This window comes from Danio rerio, chromosome 24, assembly GCF_049306965.1.
Source record: "Danio rerio strain Tuebingen ecotype United States chromosome 24, GRCz12tu, whole genome shotgun sequence".
NCBI classification, from domain to species: Eukaryota; Metazoa; Chordata; class Actinopteri; order Cypriniformes; family Danionidae; genus Danio; species Danio rerio.
Window position 1 is genome coordinate 28,685,001 of NC_133199.1, and position 23,280 is coordinate 28,708,280.

General features: G+C 35.3%; 3 protein-coding genes across 52 annotated transcripts in view; 1 reads left to right on the forward strand and 2 right to left on the reverse strand.

Annotated features, from left to right (window-relative positions):
- armc1 (armadillo repeat containing 1) overlaps positions 1 to 3,927 on the reverse strand; it is a 29,238-nt gene extending 25,311 nt beyond the window's left edge. Inside the window, 2 exon segments of the mRNA NM_001008609.1 lie at positions 1,121 to 1,329; positions 3,763 to 3,927. Of these exon segments, the coding sequence (NP_001008609.1) occupies positions 1,121 to 1,282 (162 nt within the window). The 5' untranslated portion in view covers positions 1,283 to 1,329; positions 3,763 to 3,927.
- Positions 3,928 to 6,655: 2,728 nt separating this feature from the next.
- Positions 6,656 to 13,001, forward strand: mtfr1 (mitochondrial fission regulator 1). The gene is made up of 8 exons (NM_001008578.1): positions 6,656 to 6,735; positions 7,162 to 7,263; positions 7,341 to 7,442; positions 8,355 to 8,473; positions 8,552 to 8,778; positions 10,657 to 10,906; positions 10,991 to 11,165; positions 11,237 to 13,001. The coding sequence occupies exons 2-8, from the start codon at positions 7,228 to 7,230 to the stop codon at positions 11,282 to 11,284; spliced, it is 957 nt and encodes a 318-aa protein (NP_001008578.1). The 5' UTR covers positions 6,656 to 6,735; positions 7,162 to 7,227; the 3' UTR covers positions 11,285 to 13,001.
- A 1-nt stretch (position 13,002) lies between these two features.
- The window catches only part of pde7a (phosphodiesterase 7A), a 92,015-nt gene continuing 81,737 nt past the window's right edge, over positions 13,003 to 23,280 (reverse strand). For 49 of the 50 annotated variants that reach the window (XM_073939954.1, XM_073939952.1, XM_073939945.1 and 46 more), the window contains 10 exons: positions 22,282 to 22,433; positions 22,111 to 22,174; positions 21,242 to 21,337; positions 19,998 to 20,098; positions 19,773 to 19,904; positions 19,597 to 19,688; positions 17,755 to 17,899; positions 17,003 to 17,099; positions 16,840 to 16,920; positions 13,003 to 14,757 (listed from right to left, as the gene is read on the reverse strand). In XM_073939954.1, the coding sequence (XP_073796055.1) occupies positions 14,534 to 14,757; positions 16,840 to 16,920; positions 17,003 to 17,099; positions 17,755 to 17,899; positions 19,597 to 19,688; positions 19,773 to 19,904; positions 19,998 to 20,098; positions 21,242 to 21,337; positions 22,111 to 22,174; positions 22,282 to 22,433 (1,184 nt within the window). In that variant the 3' untranslated portion in view covers positions 13,003 to 14,533. 50 annotated transcript variants of the gene reach the window in all.

Genomic DNA, 23,280 nt, shown 5'->3' on the forward strand with positions numbered 1-23,280 from the left:
AAAATGCAGTATAAATCCGTCCCATTTTGGCGTTTTAATTCTGTTGAACACATTCAGGTGCTGCTCGTCAATTTGACAAGGCTTCTATATTCGTTCGTGCTGTCAACTGCAGAAGAAATGATCGATAAAAGGCAATAAAATGACAGCTGTAGGCACTGTGCGACGCATGTGCACGCAAGGGGGAATCAGATTTTAAACAACATCGGCACTGCATGTTCCTCAATGTCAAGACAGTGATGGGTCGTTCTTGAATGATTCGTTTGTTCATTTTTAACAAATCTTTTGTATGACTCAGGGAATAAATCATTCATTTGCGCATGCGCTCATTTGTGCAAGTGGAGCTCACGTGCTACCTTGTAGAGCTCTGTTTTGCACAGAATGCGCACGTGTGGACTCAAACCATATCGAATGAAAGACATTGGATAATCCTGCATCGTGTTGGGGAATCATATTGATATATCTCCAGAACTCAATATAACGCCCAGCCCTATATACTGTTAAACATATTAGCACACACAAGTCAGGAATCTGTGCAAGTGTGTGGATGTTTCCCAGTGTCAGGTTGCAGCTTTAAGGGTATACGCTGCATAAACAAAGCTTTGTTTGCCAAACAAAGTTGGCGGCTCATTCCACTGTGGCAACCCCTGCTTAATAAAGGGACTAAGCCAAAAAGTAAATGAATGAATGAATGAATGAATGTTAATTGCAAGTACAGAAGTCAACATTTAAAGTGGATAAAAAAAGATTATCCTAAAAAATTGTTCTAAGACAAGAACAGGTGTTTTTTAATAGTTTAAGAACTTTAAACTAATTAAAAGTTGATTCAAATAAAATTTCAACTACAGTAGGTTTTTTTTTTTTTGCAAAACCTTTTTGTTCCTGGGATTGTGACCTCACAAACGCTACATTTGCATAAACCACGCCCCCCGGTGAGACATTTAATACATTGTGCCCTAGGTGGATAGCTAAGCAGAACACCCTGAGCCAACTAACCAATTACATTTTTCTGAGGAAGGGGCTTCATAAAACCAAAAATTTTTATTAATTTACACCCCATAAGCATAAGGATGTCTTGAAAAATAGCTGATTAACCACCCATTTAACAGCAAATAGACCTTACCAAGAGTGCGGAGTAGACGACTTGAGGATTGGGATGGTCGAGAAAAAGGATGAGGCCGGAGAAGCAGCCCTGATCTTCAACTATAACTCTCCTGTTGAGGGGGTCGGCAGCTAAGTCCCTCAGCTGATTCACCACAGCCAAGGCATCAGGCTCCCCGCTCATGCTGCTCCCACTCCAAGGGCCATGCACAGAAAACACACCGCTCCAAGCTGAGGTAAATAAAAAATATTAATATTATAAAACAGCTTGATTTATTTCTGTAAACAAGAAGAGTTTTCATTCATGACAGAACACACATTAAAATCTGTCTTTAAAAATACAAGTTAGTATAAACTGGTTTGCCTGAAGCATTCATATGATGTGGTTTTTTCGATGAAGATAATAATAATAATGATGATAAACATATTTTTAATGAAAGCCTTAAAATCAAATGTCTGATAATGGTGACATTAGAAATAATAGCAATAAACTGGATTGCTTTAAAATTAGGATTATATATAAATATATTGGAAAAAGATAATAAAGTACAAATATATACTCTTTCATTGTTGTCATATGTACACTATAGGGTGGGGCGATTAATTGAAAAGTAATCAAAAATCGACCTTCAGAACCTATAATCAATCTAATTTTTCCTGGTCAATATTTTCAATTACTTTTCATAGTAATTTTTAGATTGTTCTTTTTAGGCAGTGTGTGTTTTAATTTTAGCTGTTCAACACTTTTTTTTCAATAAATATTTATAGTTAGTAGATAAGCGTGTTTCCTTCAGTTGATAAGTAATGCACCCTTCATTTAAAATAGCATATTTACTGAACATTAATTGAACATGCCGATTTGGGCTGATTTGGAAATCACAAGCCCTAACACACTAGCAGTCAAGTTTTTCCATATCTTCAGTTTTTATGAAGCGTTCAGGCAATACATTTTGAAAACAGTTTTTGCAGCTTAAATCAATTTAAAAACATTGCAATATAAACAAAATCATATATGTATTCACAGGATTTATTTAACTCCAGTTCGCCTCCATAGAATATTTCCCAACTGTTCTCAGTTATGTTTCAAATGTAAGATAAACATTGGCACAGTGATGCATGTATTTTGGTATGTGACAAAATCAAAATGTACAGGAAAGAGATTCACAAAATTATTTTTTTTTAAATGCAAAAACGTTTGCTTAACTTATTGGGTTTTACAGTACTCGGTTGGTTTGAATTCTCTTCATTTATTGGGTTTTACTGTGCTCAAATTGCTTCATTTACCTAAATGGATTAAGTTCACAGTACTCATTATGATTAGTTTTTTAACTTAAATGGTTTGTTGCAATTGGTTCCCTCACTAAAAAAAATTACCTACGATTAACATCAGAGTTCTGAGGTGTTCTGCCGCATTTGTTTCTCCCTCTGGAATTTTCTTGAGGGCACACAGTGACTCTGTCTTTCTAAATTTGGTTTTATAATTTAATTTTATTTCTGGCTTTACTTTCAAGCATTTGTATGCATTTGAATGTCGAACATAAATTGCTGTGCTTGTTGTCATGAGATACCACTACCACTGTTGCGATGTTGAAAATAATTCTTAAAATAAATAAATAAATAAGCGCTAACTTTTTTCAGGATTCTGTGATGATAGAAAGTTGAATAACAGCCTTCTAAAGAAATATAGTTTTTAGTAACATTATAAATTATTTACTGTCATTTTACCCAATTTAATGTCATTAAAATATGCAATTTTTAAAACAGTTTTTTTTAAGTGCAACTTGTCATTATTTTACCATTTAGGCAATTCATTACATTACACTAATAATTAAATACACATTGTCAACAAAATCTCTCACTGCTCGTCCAAAAACATTAACCAACACAAAACTGATATTAACTAAAGTGCTCATGACATTAAAATGAGTTCTGAAAGATCACGTGACATTGAAGTCTGGAGCAAAGATTATATTAAGCTTTATTATCATAAGTATAAATGACATGTCATTATATAAAAAATAAAATGACCATTACTGTATTTCACAAATTAACTTTTGCATATTTTTAAAAAAATGCATCATTACGTACAACAGAACTTTAACAACACTAAACATTTGACTTTATCGCCAATATTTTTGCTTGACGTCATTAATCAACACACATTTGTTTTCGTGCGTCCTTTTCTATCGATTGACCGCTGATCTTTAAACACGTGGCTTGTTATTGGCTTTGCCGGTGAACTGAGTGACCCATAATGGTCATGATGTCTGATTCCCCCAGTACAACACAGCTAGCGAGGCCTTTAAACGGGCCTGTGCTGCTAACCGGCTAACATTAACACGGCATCATCAAGACAATGACAATCCGAGCTTCCATACGAGACACAATTAAGACTATAAAAACAAACATTTGGCGTTCGTTCCCCATTCATATTTAGACCACAAAACATCAATACACGTGAATATTATTGTATTTCTATGAACAATAACAATGCTATAAGACAGAAAGAGAATGTATTATCTGTTTCCATCAGAACACACGTAAATATGTGCTATCGTCTGCTAGTAAATGTTTAGTCGGTGTGTTTAGGTTTGAAGTGATTGTCTCTATCTAGTTAACCTTGTGTGTGTTGTGACAGTGAGTGTTGTCCACGCATAACCTTACAGCAAACACGCCCAGGACGCTCCTCGCTTCGGATGATTCCTGTCCAGTTGCTGGATCCAAAACCACCGACAAATCAACTGCTGACGGAAACCAGACTGGATATGAGGACGACAGTAAACGAAGTTAAAATTCTGTGTGACCAGCTGTTCTGGTCCGGTTTATTTTGCCATTATCTGCGGAGCTTTTTTAGCAGACCGTGTAACACTTCCTGAATTTAGACCAGCTTATTGGAGGAGGTGAGGTATGACGTCGTGCGGTTTTACCTAATCAGAAGGGGTTTTACTAAAGGATACATTATTTTTCATTATAAAGCTAAAAAAAAGAATAGCATGGGTATATATATATATATATATATATATATATATATATATATATATATATATATATATATATATATATATATATATATATATATAATAAAAAGTATAATACATTTGTATTATTTAATATGACAAATTAACGATACACAATATGTGAAAAATACAGTACTACACAATGCTACAATGCGTAAAACTATTGTACTGTTAGATGCATATAGATGAATGAATATAGAAGAATATCATTTTAGTACTATTTTAATTAAATAAATATGTGTATTTGCAGTAGATTCAATACATTAAAAATAAGTATATATGCTTGTCATTTCATTCATTTCTTCATTTATTTTCTTTTAGACTTATTTACATATTAAGTCGTAGTATTAGTCGTAATATTAGTTGTATAATATTTTATTAGTCGTATTAGTATTAGTTAGTAATATTAGTTCATATTCTTCTCGACAATAGATACAATGCATTAAAATAATAAATATATATGCCTGTCATTTCATTAATTTCTTAATTCATTTTCTTTTCAGCTTAGTCTCTTTATTAATCTGGGGTCGCCACAGCAGAATGAACCACCAACTTCCAGCATATGTTTTTAGACGCCCATCCAGCCGCAACCCATCACTAGGAAACATCCACACCTACTCATTCACACACACTACGGACAATTTTAGCATACCCAATTCACCTGTACCACGTCTTTGAACTTGTGGGGGAAACCCACGCAAACACAGGGAGAACATGCAAACTCCACACAGAAATGCCAACTGACTCAGCCGAGACTCGAACCAGCTACCTTCTTGCTGTGAGGGGAACATGCTACCCACTGCACCACCGCGACAACTGCCTGTCATTTCATTTTGTCATTAAATTTAATGACATAACATTTTGTTTATTCATTCATTCATTCATTTTCTTGTTGGCTAGTCCCTTTATTAATCCGGGGTCGCCACAGCGAAATGAACCGCCAACTTATCCAGCACGTTTTTACGTAGCGGATGCCCTTCCAGCCACAACCCATCTCTGGGAAACATCCACACATACACATACACGCACATACACTACGGACAATTTAGCCTACCCAATTCACCTGTACCGCATGTCTTTGGACTGTGGGGGAAACCGAAGCACCCGGAGGAAACCCACGCGAACGTAGGGAGAACATGTAAACTCCACACAAAAACACCAACTGAGCCGAGGTTCAAACCAGTGACCCAGTGGCCTTCTTGCTGTGAGGCGACAGCACTACCTACTGCACTACTGCTTCGCCCAACATTTTGTTTAGTTATCTAATTCTGGTTAATCAAGTTTTAGCAAATTACAACTAATAGTTTTCTAAATAAATGCCTGCTTTTATTTGTATTATATAAAATAAATAAATGTTACAAATGAACAAATCTTTAACAAATCTTAAAGTTTCTTTTTATGGTTATTGTGCTCTCAGGTGTACTAGTTTATTTATTATAATTTATATAATATTACACTTATTTAATTTCAGATTTGGTGTGTGTGTGTGTGTGTGTGTGTGTGTGTGTGTGTGTGTGTGTGTGTGTGTGTGTGTGTGTGTGTGTGTATTTATCTGCATATAGTCTTATTTAATGCATTTTACGTGTCATTTCCATTTAATATTTTTTGTATTGTAGGAGTAACAAATCAAAAGCATCTGACAAGAAAGCAAGTGGGCGACGCAGTGGCACAGTAGGTAGTGCTGTCGCCTCACAGCAAGAAGCTTGCTGGTTCGAGTCTCGGCTGGGTCAGTTGACGTTTCTGTGTGGAGTTTGTATGTTCTCCCCGCGTTCTCGTGGGTTTCCTCCGGGTGCTCTGGTTTCCTTCACAGTCCAAAGACAGGTGCATTGGGTAGGCTAAATTGTCTGTACTGTATGAGTGTGAATGAGTGTCTAATGTTTCCCAGAGATGAATAAATGATACATATGCTGTGGCCACCACGGATTAATAAAGGGACTAAGCCATAAAGAAAATAAATGAATAAATGAATGAAGCAAACAAGTAAAAAAAAAAAAATACTATATATGTGTGTGTTTATTGGACATTAGTAAAACGCATTTGCTTTATATTATAAAACGAAGGCAATTTAAGTAGACAGAACAAAAAGGCAGGTGTTTTCTCTTTAAACTGAAGACAAACAATTATAAAAATTCCAGTTATTGAGCGAAACGACGCTGACATCTGAACAAACAGGCGAAAAACATTCTCCCAGATAAACCACTTATATTCACACAATTCATACACAACAACAAACGATACATCATCACATCAATAAAGTACATGTGTGATACTTTTTAAAACATAATATTTTATAAAGTTATTCAAAGACAAATCCACACATGAATGAATTCAGTCAGTTACATCTACGCATGCCTAGTATATGTGAGTCATACTATGCTCTGATTGGCCAGCTGAGTTGCCTATCCACCATACTTAACCAGTGATTTTCTCGATAATTCTAGGACCCACCCATTTATAGAAAACCCTCAGATTTCATTGGCCAATTCTAAAAATCCAGCCCTCTTTTCCAAGCGACTGCTCCCGAACTGTGGAAAAACACACGGAATACCGCTGGTCTGGATGGCATTAGCATAGCACAGCAAGGACTAATAGAAACTTGTGTTACGCTACAGTTTACACGGTAAGACATTGATTTGCCCTATTATATTATAACCAACCAAAAGGGCATTTATTGCAACACTGAAACGATGACGCCTAGGCCTTATGCATTGTAAATTAAGTTTGTAGAAAGTTAGTCGTTCTTTGTTTGTCTGACATTCATGTTCTTCAGTGAGAAACAACTAGAAAAATGTGTAGTACCTCAGTGTTTTCTGGCAGATTTCAGTGTCAACAATATCACTATAAACAATGGATGTTTGTCACAAAGTTACTGTTTAGGAAACTGGGAATGGAGTTATGTGAAAAAATGTGAGATTGACTAATAATCATACGATTTTATGTTAAAAACCACTTTACATGATAGTATTAGTTAAAAATAAAATGTGAAGTTATATAATATCATCAAGATTGGGTTCTAACACAGTTATTTATTTATTTATTTTTTTAGGTTTTGATCTGAAGATGATTATTTATGACAAGCCATATCTATGACTGAAGATACTTCAATCTCAGGATGAGCAGAAACCATAGACGGATTGAAATGGACCTGGTAAATTCATACACATACTTATTTCAGAATATTCAATTCTTTGATGAAATGTATGATCATATTTGTGTCACTCTTAGGCTGTAGGTTCACCATCAAAGGATTATGGGTCATCCAGAAGTATTGTCAGAAGAATTGCCACAAATCTTCCACTGGCGCCTTGTCCTCGTGTACATTTTCAGGTAATAGAAGCTAAATTATTTTATGATTTAAATATATAGATTACAACAGGCTATTAAACCATGTTTGTGCTCTAAACACTCATATATTTGTAATTATTTTGATAGCCTTAGGTGGTCTGTTCATTTTATTCCATTATTATAACCATATTCATTGCAATTTTATTTGTACCTAAAAACTTTTAACACCTTCCATCTCTCAAGGGGTAGTTCACCCAAAACCAAAATATTGTTCAAAGTGGCGTCTCGCAATTTAGTTCTTAAAGTGTTTCGGTGCCTTCATACCTTCCATTAACTTTCATTTCCAGTTCCACATATCCTCATTTCTGTCCTCTTCTATTTTGATTACATTAGTGTGCTGACCATAAACACTCATGAATCACGGGATGGGTTTCAGCTCATATCTAATCCAACCTTTTCCTTCAGTCTAACCTTTACAATGAAAGTATGATGTCTTTAAATCCACCTTGAAACTTTTATTTCTGTCTGTTTTCTCTTCTCTGCCCTTCCTTCCAGCTGTCCTGTATGTCAGGAATGCAGCATGTCTGCTTTAGGTCAGTTCTCCCGTTCATTTTTGAAAAATGTAGGCCAAAACTGCTTTAAAATAAAAGCTTACAGTCATTATTTTTAATAAATAAAGCTTGCCATTAATTATGTACAATTTATAAAGAGCTGATTGACATTGTAATGTTCTAAATGTTCATGTCATTAAACACTAGATGAACATTTAAACTGGTTTTCCTGGTGATATTTACGTTACAGTGGCTGTGAAAACATATGCTGCTTGCTCTGTTGTTGTAGTTGTTTAAATGCTTCCAGTGTTTGCGTGTGTGTTTGTCTTTAGACTTGTAAAGTGCCCTAAAGGCAGGTGTTGTAATTATTAACTGTCCTTTTAACTGTCTTCGGGTCGCGTAGCTTCATCCGTTCGCTTCAGGAGCGAGTTTCCTCAACAGCCCAAATGGGCCAAACGTGGCCACGCTCGCTGACGTTGCCTGGATCGACAGAGAAGAGAGCGATGGTCCTGGGAGAATCAGGTGAAAAACATTTCAAAGTTCTAAAACATAAATGTGGATGTGAAGTTGGTATCATGTTTGTATCTGTATGTTTTACAGGTGTGAGGCAGATTCAGGTTTGGTTTTTCGCACCCAGGAACGGCGGCCCCTGAGACGTCAGCGGTCATTACCCAGTCTTCACCAGGTTGAACCTGCGCAACAGAGCCAGACTGTTATCAATGATGAAGCTATTCAGAAGATCAGCGTTCTGGAGACGGAGCTGGCCAAACTAAGAGCGCAAATCGCACAGATTGTCCAGGCACAGGAGCAAAGTGCTCAGTCCACAGGTTAGCTGCCGTGTTACTTTACTATTGTTAATAAACTATTACAGCATTGATACATTTTTTATTTCTAGTTTTAGTGCTTTTAAAATTATTTCGATAATGATTTTCTAAAATTAACCGTTGTTTCTTTTGCTCTGTATATATGATACGTTAACGCTTAAGAAAACATACACTTCATAAAACATGGACTCATAGACATCGACTATATACTATATAACTGCAGGTTAACTATGTTTAAATATATATATATATATATATATATATATATATATATATATATATATATATATATATATATAAATAAACTGATAAAAGCTATTAGTTACTAGATAATTAGTTTTAGTTTATTTAGTTTACTAGTTAAAAGTTTTTAGTAACTAATAACTTTAAACTTTCAGAATTTGACTGTTCTTAATAATACAGTAATGTGCACCTTTTGTAAAGCTGCTTTGAAACAAGTTTTGTGAAAAGCGCTATACAAATAAACTTGAATTTAATAAAAGAAATTAAAAAAAAACATTTTAAATGTGTCAGTCCAAAATTTGTGACATTTCACAAATTTTGTGAGACTTACTAGAAGGTGGCACCCACTTCCGAATCATCATTTTAACACCACATGCAATTGTGAAATATATAAACTTCCAATTGTGTTGCATTACATTCTGAAAAAGTAAGCTAGTTTAAACAGTTGCAGGTTTTAAACTAAGAATTTTCAGGCTTATATCTCAATTCTAAGAAAAGTAGAAATGCAGGTGGAAATGTGGGTTTATATCCAACTCTTGACTATTTTTCATGTAATTCTGTATTTTTCCCTCTCAATTATAAGCATGTTTATCTCACAGTACGGTCTTAATAGATAGCAAATGTGAGTTTGTAGCATGCAGTTTTGAAGAAAAAAAGGTCAGATTGTTTGTGCAAATGTAAATTGCAACTGTGAGGAGAAAAATAAAGTAAATATCTTTTTCCTCTTTTTTTTTTAAGGCGAAATGGGATTTCATTGTATAATGTTGTGCAAGTATAAATTCCATAGTTATGAAATTAAGAAATTTATAATTAATTAAGCAATTTGCATGATGAAACTCAGAAAAAATATTAAACTTGAATGGAGCCAACTTAATTTTTTTTTTTTTGCATGATTATTAAACAACAAGCACAAACTATTCTATAGCGACTCACTCGTTTTCATTCACTCCAACTATTAGTAAACTAATTGTGGAGATGGTTTCACCTTTAACCCACAGTCACTCAGATGCATGAGAATGCATCAAACCGAAAATGCAAGTTTGTGCGACAAGTTTCGCAGTTCGCTGCGGTGCAGAGTTTAAGCTCGGTGAACTCTGACCTGCGAAATCACATCACGTGACTCCGTAGGACCAGTCAAAGATCAAAACATGACCTCTCTGGACATAAATGTATTATATGGACCAATCGCTTGCTTTTTAAACATCTAATCATCTTGTTGAATCCCATCCCTTTCCGCAGCGCAGTACGACAGAATTTCGCATTGCTCAAACTCTAGTGTGACCTCAGCATCAGTCATGCACAATGTGTGCTCGCGTATTTAAAAAAAATACTGGTCTCAAAATTATATTTAATTTCTAAATGCATGGATCAGGGTTCAAACTCGATCCTGGCAAGCCGGTGTCTTGCAGTTTAGCACCAACTTGCTTCAACACATCTAGTTTATCTAGTAAGAGCTTGATTAGCTGTTTCAGATGTACTTGATTAGCATTGGAGCTAAACTCTTCAGGACACCGGCTATCCAGGACAGAGTTTGGACACCCCTGGTATAGATTTAAAAAATGATATAGCATTTTACAAATATTTACATTGATATCAGTAGTTTTTACTGCTAAAATTACTATTTTGTAATTTTGTCAGCTCCAGCACCAGGTGGCCCTCCTGTACCTCCACCAATGGTTCCAGTTCCTCCTCCACCACCACCACCTCCTCCGTGTCCCACTCCCAGCATGCAGAGAAGCTATTCCGCCATTGACCTCATTCGAGAGCGGCGTGGAAAAAAGGCAGAGCAGAACACTGTACTGGACTCGGCCCCCAAAAAGCCAGAGCTTCCCAACATGCTTGATGTGCTGAAAGATATGGGCAAAGTCAAGCTGCGCTCAGTTAAGAGGCAAGTGTGTTTCTGTGGATTATGAAAACAAGGCTTCTTTTTAACACTTACCAAATAAGTGTTCATTTATTCTTTCCTTCACAGCCATCAAGAGGATGGAAATGTGAAAGCCAAACCTGTTGAACCCACAGATGCAGCGGCAATGATCGCAGAAGCCCTGAAACGCAAGTTTGCTCACCGATATCGAAATGACAGCGAATGTGATGGCACTTTTACCTTCACTGCTTCTGAGAATAAACCCCATGTGGAAACACCGCTGGTAGGTGAAGTCACTTTTAAATATCGTATCTGATGTATATTGTCTTATTGCAGTATAATTATCTTTTGCAGTTTGGACAGCACATGCTGAAGTCGACTGGAAGGAGGAAAATGCATTAGGATGGAGTTACTCATCTTAATGGGTAAAAACCTGACGACTCTTCATTTTGAAACACCGGCTAACTTTTTCTGTTAGCTCTTAAAATAATGTTTGTGAACATGCCAAACGCTACACTGTCGATCTGGTTTCTCAATTGAACATCTTTGTATTTTTTGCACTTTAAATAGTACAATACCAGTACATCTCGTACCACAGCCAGTTCCATCATTAACGCCAGTTCCATAATTGTTGGGTTTTATGATATTATGTTTGTGGTTTTAGTTGGATTTAAGCTCAAAAGTGCAGGTATTTGACCCTCTTTTCTGAAGGGATGATGCTGAACGAGAGCACCAGAGTTTTAAATCAGTCATTTTGTGTGTATTTTAACACTTTGTACGATTCATAGCTGCTGGAAAATCACTTTATTTTAACATCAGCCTTTTTATAATGTTGTGAACATAAATAGTGCATAGATGGTGCTTTCAGTGGTATTTGCTGACTACTGTCGAGAGCTAATTTAAAAAGCCTTTTTTTTAGGTTGTAATTTATTATTTGGCAACATTTCTATTATGTGGTTTAAACCTGTTTAGCAAATCACTTGAATAATGTAGTTTTGTGTCATTTGAAATACTATCTAACATATTTAAGGCTGCTAAAGTCTGTTGTTTTTTAAAGGGATAGTTCACCCAAAATTGAAAATATGCTGTTTAAATCATTTAGTCTCAAGCTGTATAAGTTGTAGGCAAATTGGTTTCTTCAGTAAAACATTAAATATGATTTTTAGCTGAAAATGAGGTTGCAGGTCATTGTCTACCAAAACTTGAGTCAAAAAGCATATAGAGGGAAAACCAAACTGTGGCTCCGGATTCATTTATGTTTCATGAGACTGCATAAGTGATGGATCCTGCATTTTATAAATCACCAAGCCCATTGATTTCAGCTAATAGTCATTTTTATCGTTCTACTAAAGAAAATAAGTCACAAGGCTAAGTGTGTTAAAAGCAATTTCTTTTTGTTGTTGTTGCTTGTGAACTTTCTGTTGATGGTGTGACAGTGTTTGTACCTTTTAAAGGTTTGTTCTTTTGCACATTGTGCAGCAGAAGCATTATATTGCAATATAGGATTTCTCATTTCAACAGTGTATACTGGAACTAATGGCCAGCATGTAGAAGCATTACCTCAGAATAAAAGGTACACTACCGGTCAAGGTTGGGGTCAGTTTTTTTATTTTAAGAAAATTATTCTGTTCATCAACATGGCATTTATTAAACATTAAATTTGTTCATTTTAAATAACTGCTTATTGTATACACTTTCAAATGAAAATATAACTCCAGTCATTATTGCTATTATCAATAATAATAAGTATTATTAGAGTAATTTCGGAAGGATTGTGTGACTCTAAAGCTGAAAATATATCTTTAAAATGACTGGAATAAATGATTAAATTATCTAAACTACTTTTAAACAGTAACTTTATAGTGCAATAACACTTCACAATTTTACAAGTTGTATTTTTGCTGAAATTATTGCAGCTTGGGTGAGCAAGCTAAGTTTATTTCAAAACATTAAAAAATCATACTGTCCCCAAAATTGACCAGTAGTGTAAATTTTTTGTATCTCATGAATAGATTTTTTGTTTTGTTTTACATTCTGATTAAAATGGGCTGATTTCATTACACTACAGAACCGTTGAATGGACTTTTAATTTGTTGAATAAACCAACTAGTGTAACAAAGTTTGTGTGTTCCATTTGGGCCACAGAACAGCATGAGCTCATGCCATCCGGTAGAGAAACATTTTGTGAAGTTTTATTCATCAAAAATGCAACTGCAACAGGTATGTATCAAAAAGGTTATACGGCAAAGCCTTTACAAAATGGCTTGACACATAGGTCGTCTCCCCAAAATGGCTGTTACAACAAACTGTAAACAGTTTTTTTTTTCTTCTTAAATCAACAGTCTTACAGCACTTACAACAAAAATACAAATCACCTAAAATAAAGCACCTCTTCTCTTTTCCCAACATCAAGAGAAGCACAAAAAAAAAAACCTGTCCAATTATGTACAGAATCCAAAACGATACACAAAAATGGAATGTTCAATGTTAAAAATCAACTCAATAAACCAAATCTCCTCCATACTAAAACAAAAAAACCCAAAACACTCCACGACAAAAAGGCAAAGGGTCAGACAGTGCACTAAATGGACAATGTGATGAGTTTTAAAATGAAAACGACAGCTGGTTTGGTCACTTAGCTTTGTGCATAGTTTTAAGGCATTGTGTTGCAGTCTTCCGAAGAGACGAGAGTGGCTTCGACACATTCTGAGATCTTTCTTTACAAAATACAGAAGAGAAAGACAGAGAAAAGAGAGAGTGTGGGCTACCTACAAAAGGCACCTTTACTTCCACGTTTCTCCAAAGAAGCAGGTCGGTGAAACCCTGAGCAAAATCCACAGAGAGTCTTGTTGAGCTACACGAGATTCCTTCTTCCATGCTCCAAAGGGTTCATCATCTCTGCCACCTTTCACTGCGCGACGTTCCTTCAAAAACTGGGGGGGGGGGAAACGGTCTGAAATACAAGAAAGAGATGCAATGGAGAACGAATGGCGGGTTTTCAGTCCGACAGATTTCGTTGATCATCAGCAGTAGGCTTCCAAACAAAAATGTACAAGTGGTTCTTCACATCTGTGCTTCGAAGGCAATAAATCACAGAACTAACATGATTCGTATAGAAAAAAACGACGTGTGTAAACAGTCTTCAGAGGCAGCAAAAGGACTGGGCTCTTCACATTTTGTACACAAGGAGGAAGATTGATTTGCAGAAGCACTAGCGCACACAAACGCACTCGCAATGCATTCACACATCGTCTCTCTTTTTGTTGATGCGGTTGTCTTATAAATACTCAAGGTGACTTTCAGAGCAATTCAATGTTTCGAAATGGCACTTTAAAGCCACAGGAGGGGGGATTCATCCAACCCCATTTTCCCTTACAGTCTTTATTCAAAGCATCATTGAATTAGTAACGCCCAAAAATAAGGTTAAATAAATACATCACAATAATTAAAAGAAGGAAGAAAACAAACGAAAAACTTGCAGCAGTAGCCAAATGAGGTATCTATGTATTGCTGTATGTCGAAGGGGAAATGAGAGAGTTTTAAAACGAAATAAATTAAATCAAATGAAGAGAAGAGGAGAATGATCAGTGGTTGTTTTTTTTGGGGGGGACGGGCGGCGCTGTGTGTGTTTGGCTGAGGGCAGTGGAGGTGTCATGACTCTGGGCTTCCCTGAGTTAAGGCTCTTGAACTGGGCTCTTCTGAGGATCGAGCTGGATCCGATTCTCCGTCCTCCGAGCTGCCCGACGCTTCGGGCTCCATGGTGCTCCAGCTGGCCTTGTTCAGGCCCAGGTGGCCGAGCATCGTCTGAGAGAGCCGCGTGTCTGAAAAACGAGCCCACTCAGCGAACAGAGGCTCCACTACGTACGTCATGAAACCTGGTGGCAGAGAGAGAATCTTAAATGATTACAAAAGATTTATAAATATGCACACACATCTAATCTAGAAACAGTTAAGGGTGAAATTAATTACATATAAAAATGTTTATAAAAATATATTCAGGTGCTGTTTGGGAGACATTTTTACTGTATATTAATGTTTAATTTCTTTCAGTTTGGCTTTAGATTTAAAAAGAAAAAAAAAAGCATTTTAAGGTCAATAAGACTTTTTACTACTGATTTTTTCAATCACTTTGATTGACATTCTCCCTTTGTACATGTCATCAGAGGGGGAAATCTCCACCCCTTAGTGACATTAGGTGCATTCATCATGAAGCACGGCTGCAGCCGGCAATCAACAAGATTAGCTGAGCGCAGGCGGAGTTGAAAACAGAGCAGTCAAGCCGGACACTTCGGTGCTTTAAAGTTGCTGCAATCCTGATGACCGATCACATGGCGTCACCATTTATTTATTTATTTATTGCAATAACAACAAAAGATTTACATTACAAATAAAACAGAATACAGTCTTTACAAACTATAGTTATTTTTAAACAAGGGAATTATGAATTAAATTTAAGTAGCCTATATAACAAACACACAAGAAGGGGAAAACGAGAGGGCACAAAATAAGAATAATATCCATGAATAGGCTTAATAAACAAAACAATAAGCACAAATTTCAGGAGTTGAAACATCACTCTTTAGGCTACTAGACGCTGAATGGGATGTCAATACTGTTCCAGTTTTTTGAATATGCTAAAAAGGGGTTTACATTTATATAAAAAACTAAAACAAGGTGTTTTGATTAAATCCTAAACAATGATAATGATTATTTTAAATAATGAAAGCATTTTTAAAAAGCACTTTAATCCGAAAAACATTGAACAAAAGAAGCTAAATAAATGTTCCACACTTTTAAGTAGAAATTTCCCAAAAAGAGCAGCTACATCAATGTCCCTTTTAAAACATCTGCATAAACGGCTTGACAGGAAAAACATTTTTTTTTTTTTTAAATCATGTATTTTTAAATTAAATAAAATATTTTTGAACTTAATTTGTTAAGAAATCTTTATGGGGGTGTCAGGATCAATAATGATAATTAGTTTATTACAAGTCTGTAAGACTTATTTGAGTTAATATTCAGGTTATTTACTAAAATATATCATTTATATTGTTTATGGAGCTGAATATAGTAATCTGTGTAAATAGGCAGAATGAACCTATGCAAAAAATCTAGTCATTATGAACAAATTATTCAACAAAAGATGATAAGCGTGATGTGCACAAGGGTATGAAAAGTTTGTTTGTTTCAAAATTTGTGAGATGGAAGTTGTCCAATAATAAACCCGAAAAACATATGGTTGTTGTCATTTTGGTAGTTACAGTCAATTGTGTAATATCGTTGTCATCATCGCTCTCCAGATGCTGCACCGGCTGAATCAATCGTCTGATTTCGGAGCAATGTGGCGGTACTTTGATGCCACATGTGACAGTCATGTGGGGTCTGCGCAGTATCAATCCGGACAAAATTTCTAACCGGCATGCACTGCTTTAGGACAGATTTCGATCGGTCTGTGCAGCACTGAATGAAGTCGAATGCACCGATTCTGTCCCTCATTACTATAGACAGCCCTGAGTGAGAAGCAGCCATCCGCCATTAGAGTTTTCACCTGCTGAAGATAATGTCAGCGACTAATAGGTTTATAGTCTCCATAGACTTCCTTCTTCTGAGATACTTTTCACATTTTCAGTTTTTCACAGAGATTACATTAGTCCTGTTTAAATCTGCCTCTATGCTGATGTGTAGGCGTCTGTAGCTCCGCCCTCTTTTGAAAAGAGCACAAACTCATTTGAATTTACAGTGAGTGCCACCAAAATGACACTGTGGATCAAAGTTTAAAAGAGTTATAAAACATTATTTGTGTAATATTTTGTGCTGAAACGTCACATACACACTCTAAGGGCATCAGAGACTTATTTGACATCTTGCAAAAAGGGGGAAAATAGGTCCCCTGTCATGGAGGAAAGCAATAGAAAAGCAAATATCTAATTGACACTTATAAACAAGGATGTTCTTACCGATTTGAACACTGGCTATGGTGTTGGCTTCACTATCACACAGTGGACTGATTTCAAGTTTAAGCTTCTTCTCAATGTCACCTAAATGAGAAAATGAAAGTATTCTGATGAACTGGATACATAAAATAACATAAAATAAGCATCATCCGCTGATCTGGAGTACCTTGATGGAAGAACTCCTCTGTGACTTTTTCACTCCACTGTTTGCTGAGCTCCCACGGTCGACACGGGTTACAGATATCAGCACACTTCAGCGCCATCTGGAAACAGCAATAACACACATCAATTACCAATGCATTATCACAGCCCCGATCCACTTAAAGGGATAGTACACCCAAAAATGTCAATGTTATCATTTTGTCACCCTCAAATGGTTCTAAACTTTTAGGAATTTCTTTCTTCTGTTGAACACACAACAAGAAATTTTGAAGAATGTTGGGAAAAAGCATTGACATCCAGAGTAGGAACAAGTAAAATACGATGGAAATCGATGGCAGTTTTTTTTAACATTCTTCAAAATATTGGTGTTCAACAGAAGAAATGAAATCCAACTGGTTTGGAATAAGTGGAGGATGAGCTATTGATGACAAATTTTTCATTTTTGGGTGAACTATACCTTTAAAAACAGGACCTTTATTCATATAAACTGAACATTAGAGTGAAGAAAAAAAGAGCTAAATTTAATAATATAAAAAAATAAATTAAATATTATTGTAATTAAGGTGTGTGTTTTCACTGCTCACTTTATACAATAAAAAATACAATATCGCAGCCTGATTCCTTTAAAACAACTTCATACATAATTAACTTACTAATAAACAACATAAAAAATAGAATTTAATCAATTTAGTTATTAAAAAGCCACATAAATATTTTTTTTTATTTCTTAATTCATACGGAGTTCCAGATTTGCACCTGCAGAACGAAGTGTCGATGAGAAGCGTTTCCTAAATTCAGGTCGTTCTCGTCCAGATGTGTCCTGAAGCGGGACAGGTACTCATTCTGTCGGCTGATATCTGTGGCCAGAATCAGGGATCCCAGCTGCCTCTCAATACTCAAGCTGTCAAGACACAAAGATTCAAGTCAGCCAACCATAGCGGAGGTCAATTACATACACAAGTCTAAAATATGGGAGCCTTAACTAATGTTAAATAGAGGACTCTGTAAAATAATTGTAAAAATTCTAATTCTTTTAAATATTATCATAATAATAACTAATAATAATAATAATAATATCACGCTTTAGACGGCCTTGCAAACAACTACGGTCCACAGGGTAGTTCTGCTCTTCTTTTTGGCTTTGTGGCTGTTCATCAAGATGACGACAAGATTCGTTTAAGCTCAGGTCGACCATGCCTCATTATTATATGTATATATTATAACGGTGTAATGTCTCAGCTGTGTTTTTAAAAAATGGCGTTTTTTATTTTCCTGGCTTGTTGCACAAGCGAGTAACGCATGTCTGTAAACCAATAGCCTTTAGCTGCGCGTCTAGCTCCGCCTTTTAGTACCCTTTTTTGTGCTAGGTAGCCTTCTGAAAGCGTGCCCAAAAAGTGGTACAGTACAGTTCGTTTTTAGGTACCTTTTGACAGTGGAATTGGTCGTAAAAGCGCACCAAACCATACCAGTACCACTCAGTGGAAATGGGCCATAATATTTAATATTATTACTATCGATACTACTAACACTAATAGTAATAATACTATTCATATATATATATATATATATATATATATATATATATATATATATATATATATATATATATATATATATATATTATTAATATTACTACTATAAAAGAATTTAGTGCTAATTAGAATAACAATACTACTAGTAATAATAACTATTGTTGTTACTACTACTACTACTAATAATAATAATAATAATAATAAAATACTAAAGTAGAATATTTATTATTACTATCAAGACAACTACTACTAATAATAATAAAAATTACACTGAGTAGAATGATATTTATTATTACTACTGATACTACTACTACTACTACTACTACAACTACTACTACTACTACAACTAATAATAATAATAATAATATTAAGTAGAATATTTATTATTACTATCAAGACTACTACTACTACTAAAAATAATAATTATACTAAGTAGAATAATATTTATTATTACTATTGATACTACTATTACTACTACTACAAACAATAATAATTATTAATAATAATGAATATTTATGATTACTACTATCGATACTACTAATACTAATAACACTAATAGTAATAATACTATTTATTATATTATTATTATTACTACTACATAAGCTTACACTGCTAATAGAATAATATTTCTAGTAATAATTACTGTTGTTGTTACTACTACTACTACTACTACTACTACTAATAATAATAATAATAATACTAATTATTATAATTTTTATTATTAATATTAAAAGTACCTTGAATAAATTATAAATTGATCATGCATTTTTTACTCTTGAAAAATAATATAATTCTTTGGAAAGCAAAAAAATCTTTTTTTTTTTATCTTATTTTAAAATAAGTTAAATAATAAATATAATAAAGTACATTTAATTATATTACAAATATTGCTTAAGTTTCTTCCATAATTTTGACTCATTTATTTGTCAAAATTCTTTATAAAGAAGAAAAAAATTACTGTCTATAAGAGAGTCAAACGTTTTTTATTTTATAATAAAAAAAGTAAAAATAACACATTTGTGCAAAAGGCAGCTTAAACAAAAAATAAAAAGCACCAGAGTCTGACCTGTCCTCAGCAGGAAGATGAGAAAAGAGTTCGGTCTCTCTGAGCAAACCTACTGCTGACCTCCAGTGATGATTCTCCAGAACTGAGGTATTCTACAAACACACACAAAACATCACACTCATCCACACCATCCCACATACAAACACACTCCACCAAAGTTCCCCTAAATCTCTCACCCGGTACAAAGCTGCAAGGTAATGGTTGGTTTTGATGAGGAAAGGCTGGTTGACTCCAGGATGGTCCAGGTCGTGTGTGGCCGCCGCCAGCAGCCCTAAGAGGATGTCGAATGAAGTGAGGGACTGGGCGAGCTGTGGACAAACACACAGAGAGAGCCAGAGAGGGAATAAGTGCAGAAGAGTTCATTGTAAGGTAATTATGTGTCATTCCAGCTGTAATCACACCTTGGGTTCTCTCAGGTAACAGTGCATGGCCTGGGTGACATCAGCAGCATGAACTGCATTATGGTAAGGGTTCTGATTGTGGTAGTCTTCTTGAACCAGAACTAAAAAAACAAATAATAAAAATATTTAAAAATGCAATAAGCAAGACATTTTGACATTATAAAAGTCTTTCTGTTGTTGAAAATACAGATTTCTTTCTAATGCTGCGTTCACACCATACGTTGAAGAAGCGTTAAGCGCAAGTGATTAGCCCCTTTCACGCAGTAAAACTGGTAAATATCTGGAAAATTTCCAGAATGACTTCAATGAATTCAAAAAAGAACTGTTCACACAGGCAAGGACGCTACGGAATTTTTCCAGAAAAGATTATTCACACATCCATTCCAAAATACCGGTCAATTCTAACATCATTAACCAGAAGTTACCTCTAAACGGCGGCACTTGTATTTGTAAACATTTGACTACATTACAAACTCTGCGGATGGATGAGTTTTGTGAACAACTTAAAAAAAACATATAGAGGAACCCTTTCGCATGTCGAGATGTACATAACGTGTGTGTGCTGGCGCTCACCGGCTGCTTTACGTGCACACGCATCAGAGCTCTAAGGTAAACGAACAAATCATAAGCATTTTAATCGATCATTTTTTACACAGTTGGCATTAAGAAGGAACAGAAATGTTACCGAGATTGTTACAACTTTTCTTTCCAGAAAATTGCCGCTAGGAATTTACCAGTAGTCACACATACAGACCTTTCCAAAAAATTGCCAGTAATTTTCCAGAAAGGTCTGTATGTGTTAAAGAGGCTATTTACATGTTAAGTCGATGAAAACACGCGAATAGACATCCTGCGTTGCGAATGACGTGACTCGCACTAGCATCATTTATCCACGCATACTGCGTCTGGTGTGAACACAACATTAGAACATAAACTTTACCGATATAATTATTGAAAGATCTAAGAAATACAAATCCATAGTATTATATATACACAGCATTTCCATTTTGCAAAAGGACAAAAAAAAAAAACATAAAATATTTATATATACACATTTATTTAGTGTTAATGAAGTTCTATTATTTCTGAGATTAGAAAATATTATTAACTAATACATAAATAACAAATGAGCACACATATACAATGATTATAAAATAGATTTGATTTCCATTCTTCTTCCAATTAGTAGATAAAGTTGGATAAACAATACAACAACGATAATTGAAATAATGAAAAACACTTGCCTAGAAATCGCCGCACTTTAACCATGTCTAACTGGAAGAGCTCGATGAGGCCGTACTGGCTCAGCAAATGAAATGTCAAGAAGACGAGACTGTTTCCTTAAAAACAATCATCAACACAAAAGAAATGAGAACTTTGAGCAAAGCGATAGTTTACCATCAGCAGTGCACATGCAGGACTCTACCAGCAGGTGGCAGCATTGACCACAACCATTAAAAGCATTTTAAAGTAGAAGGAAAACAAACACAAACAAACATAAGTTGCGTCCCAAATGACATACTTTACACTTATACACTCAGCCATGTACTATACACACACATAGACTAGTTCATATATACAAGTGGGGACTCAAACAATGATTTTCCAACTGTATATTCTATCCCTCTACACCAACCCTTAAAGGAAATGATCTGTATTATCAAAACTGTTCATTCAATTTGTCACCCCGGACTGTTACACAAGTCCCCATGAGCCTGTGTGTATTCATATTTAATTTCTTGCAGTGATATAAAAACAAGTACTTAAAGTTTAGTTTAATGTCCTTGTAAGGACTTTTCATAAGCATTTTTATCCTTTATAAACTTTACGTTATATCCTTTTCCTCCAAAACAACCCCTTACCGTTTTAAAAATACTTTATTTTGTTTGATTTTTAACCTTGTTTACCTATAGAGACCTCAATTAAGTCCCCATGAGTCTGTGTGCATTTACGTTTAAGTCCCCATTGGGATATAAACACATGCGTACACACACACACACACACACACACACACACACACACACACACACACACACACACACACACACACACACACACACACACACACACACACACACACACACAGAATAGTGTTGAGAATCAAAATATTTACCATTTGTAAGTCGGTCAAAGAGGAAAATGTCAAAATTCCAGCTTCCAACCTTTTCAAGCATACACTGAGAAAAATCGACAAAAAAGAATGAACAACTGCTTTCAAAAGTACACAACAAACACAGAGTATAGAATGCTTTGAGAATGTGTGTGTGTGTGTCTCTGTCCACACCTTGGCCTGACCGCAGTAGTCCTCATCCAGGATGTGGAGGGGGTTGAGGTGTGGCGCTCCTCTCAGCAGACGGGACGAGAGCAGGTGTCGCTGGAAACTGAAGAGCCTCCGGATCCTCCGAGCTGGAATCGACCCTGCTGACTCAGCACGTGCTGCACACACAAACATGAGAAGGAAAAACATGGGAAATCCATAAATGCAACATGCTGGAATTAATCAGTCTGCTCACAAATTAAGCATTAGTTATTTTCAAATAACATGATTTTGAAATAAGCTTCCTCATTGGAGATCCTGCTGTTTTAAAGTTCGGTTGTTATTGATGCCACTGGGCTTCAGTTAACGTCATGCCTGACTGACGCACATTCATTTTACCACAATACAAACACACAACTGATTTTTGTAACTTTCTGCATTGGATCAAATACTGTAATGATTAAATTTACAACTTGCTAATTTGGTCATTTAGTAAAAACCGAGCATTCCTGTTACATGAAGGCCCTGATATACTTAATGTGAACACCATTTCAAGCTAAATCAGACCGACATAAGTTTGTTACAGGAATTCAAAACAGCTTTCCAAAGAAAACCTTTCAGAAAAAGTTTGCTCTGGCTGATTAACACTGTCAAGCTACCGTTGGTCCATAGTGATGACAAGTGAACATTCAAGAGCTGATTCATAGTTGCGACTGAAGTTGTTATTCTAACTGAAAGTGAAAGTGCTTTCTTAAATGCTGCTTACTGCCATTAGTCAGTTTTATGTTTGTTCGCTACTAAGAGTTTTATTTACATATTCATTGAATTGGATGTAAATACTTAAAGAATTTACAAATTCTTCAAAATATAAGTAAACAAAGAAATTCATACATGTTTGGAACCCCCTAAAAATCAGAAACAATGGGTAAATTTTAACAGTTCTGGTTTTGTTAACAAAAATTTGATGTTCACTAAAAGTGTACCAATGTAAAGTTTTTAAAATTATCATAAAGTTGAGATGCACTG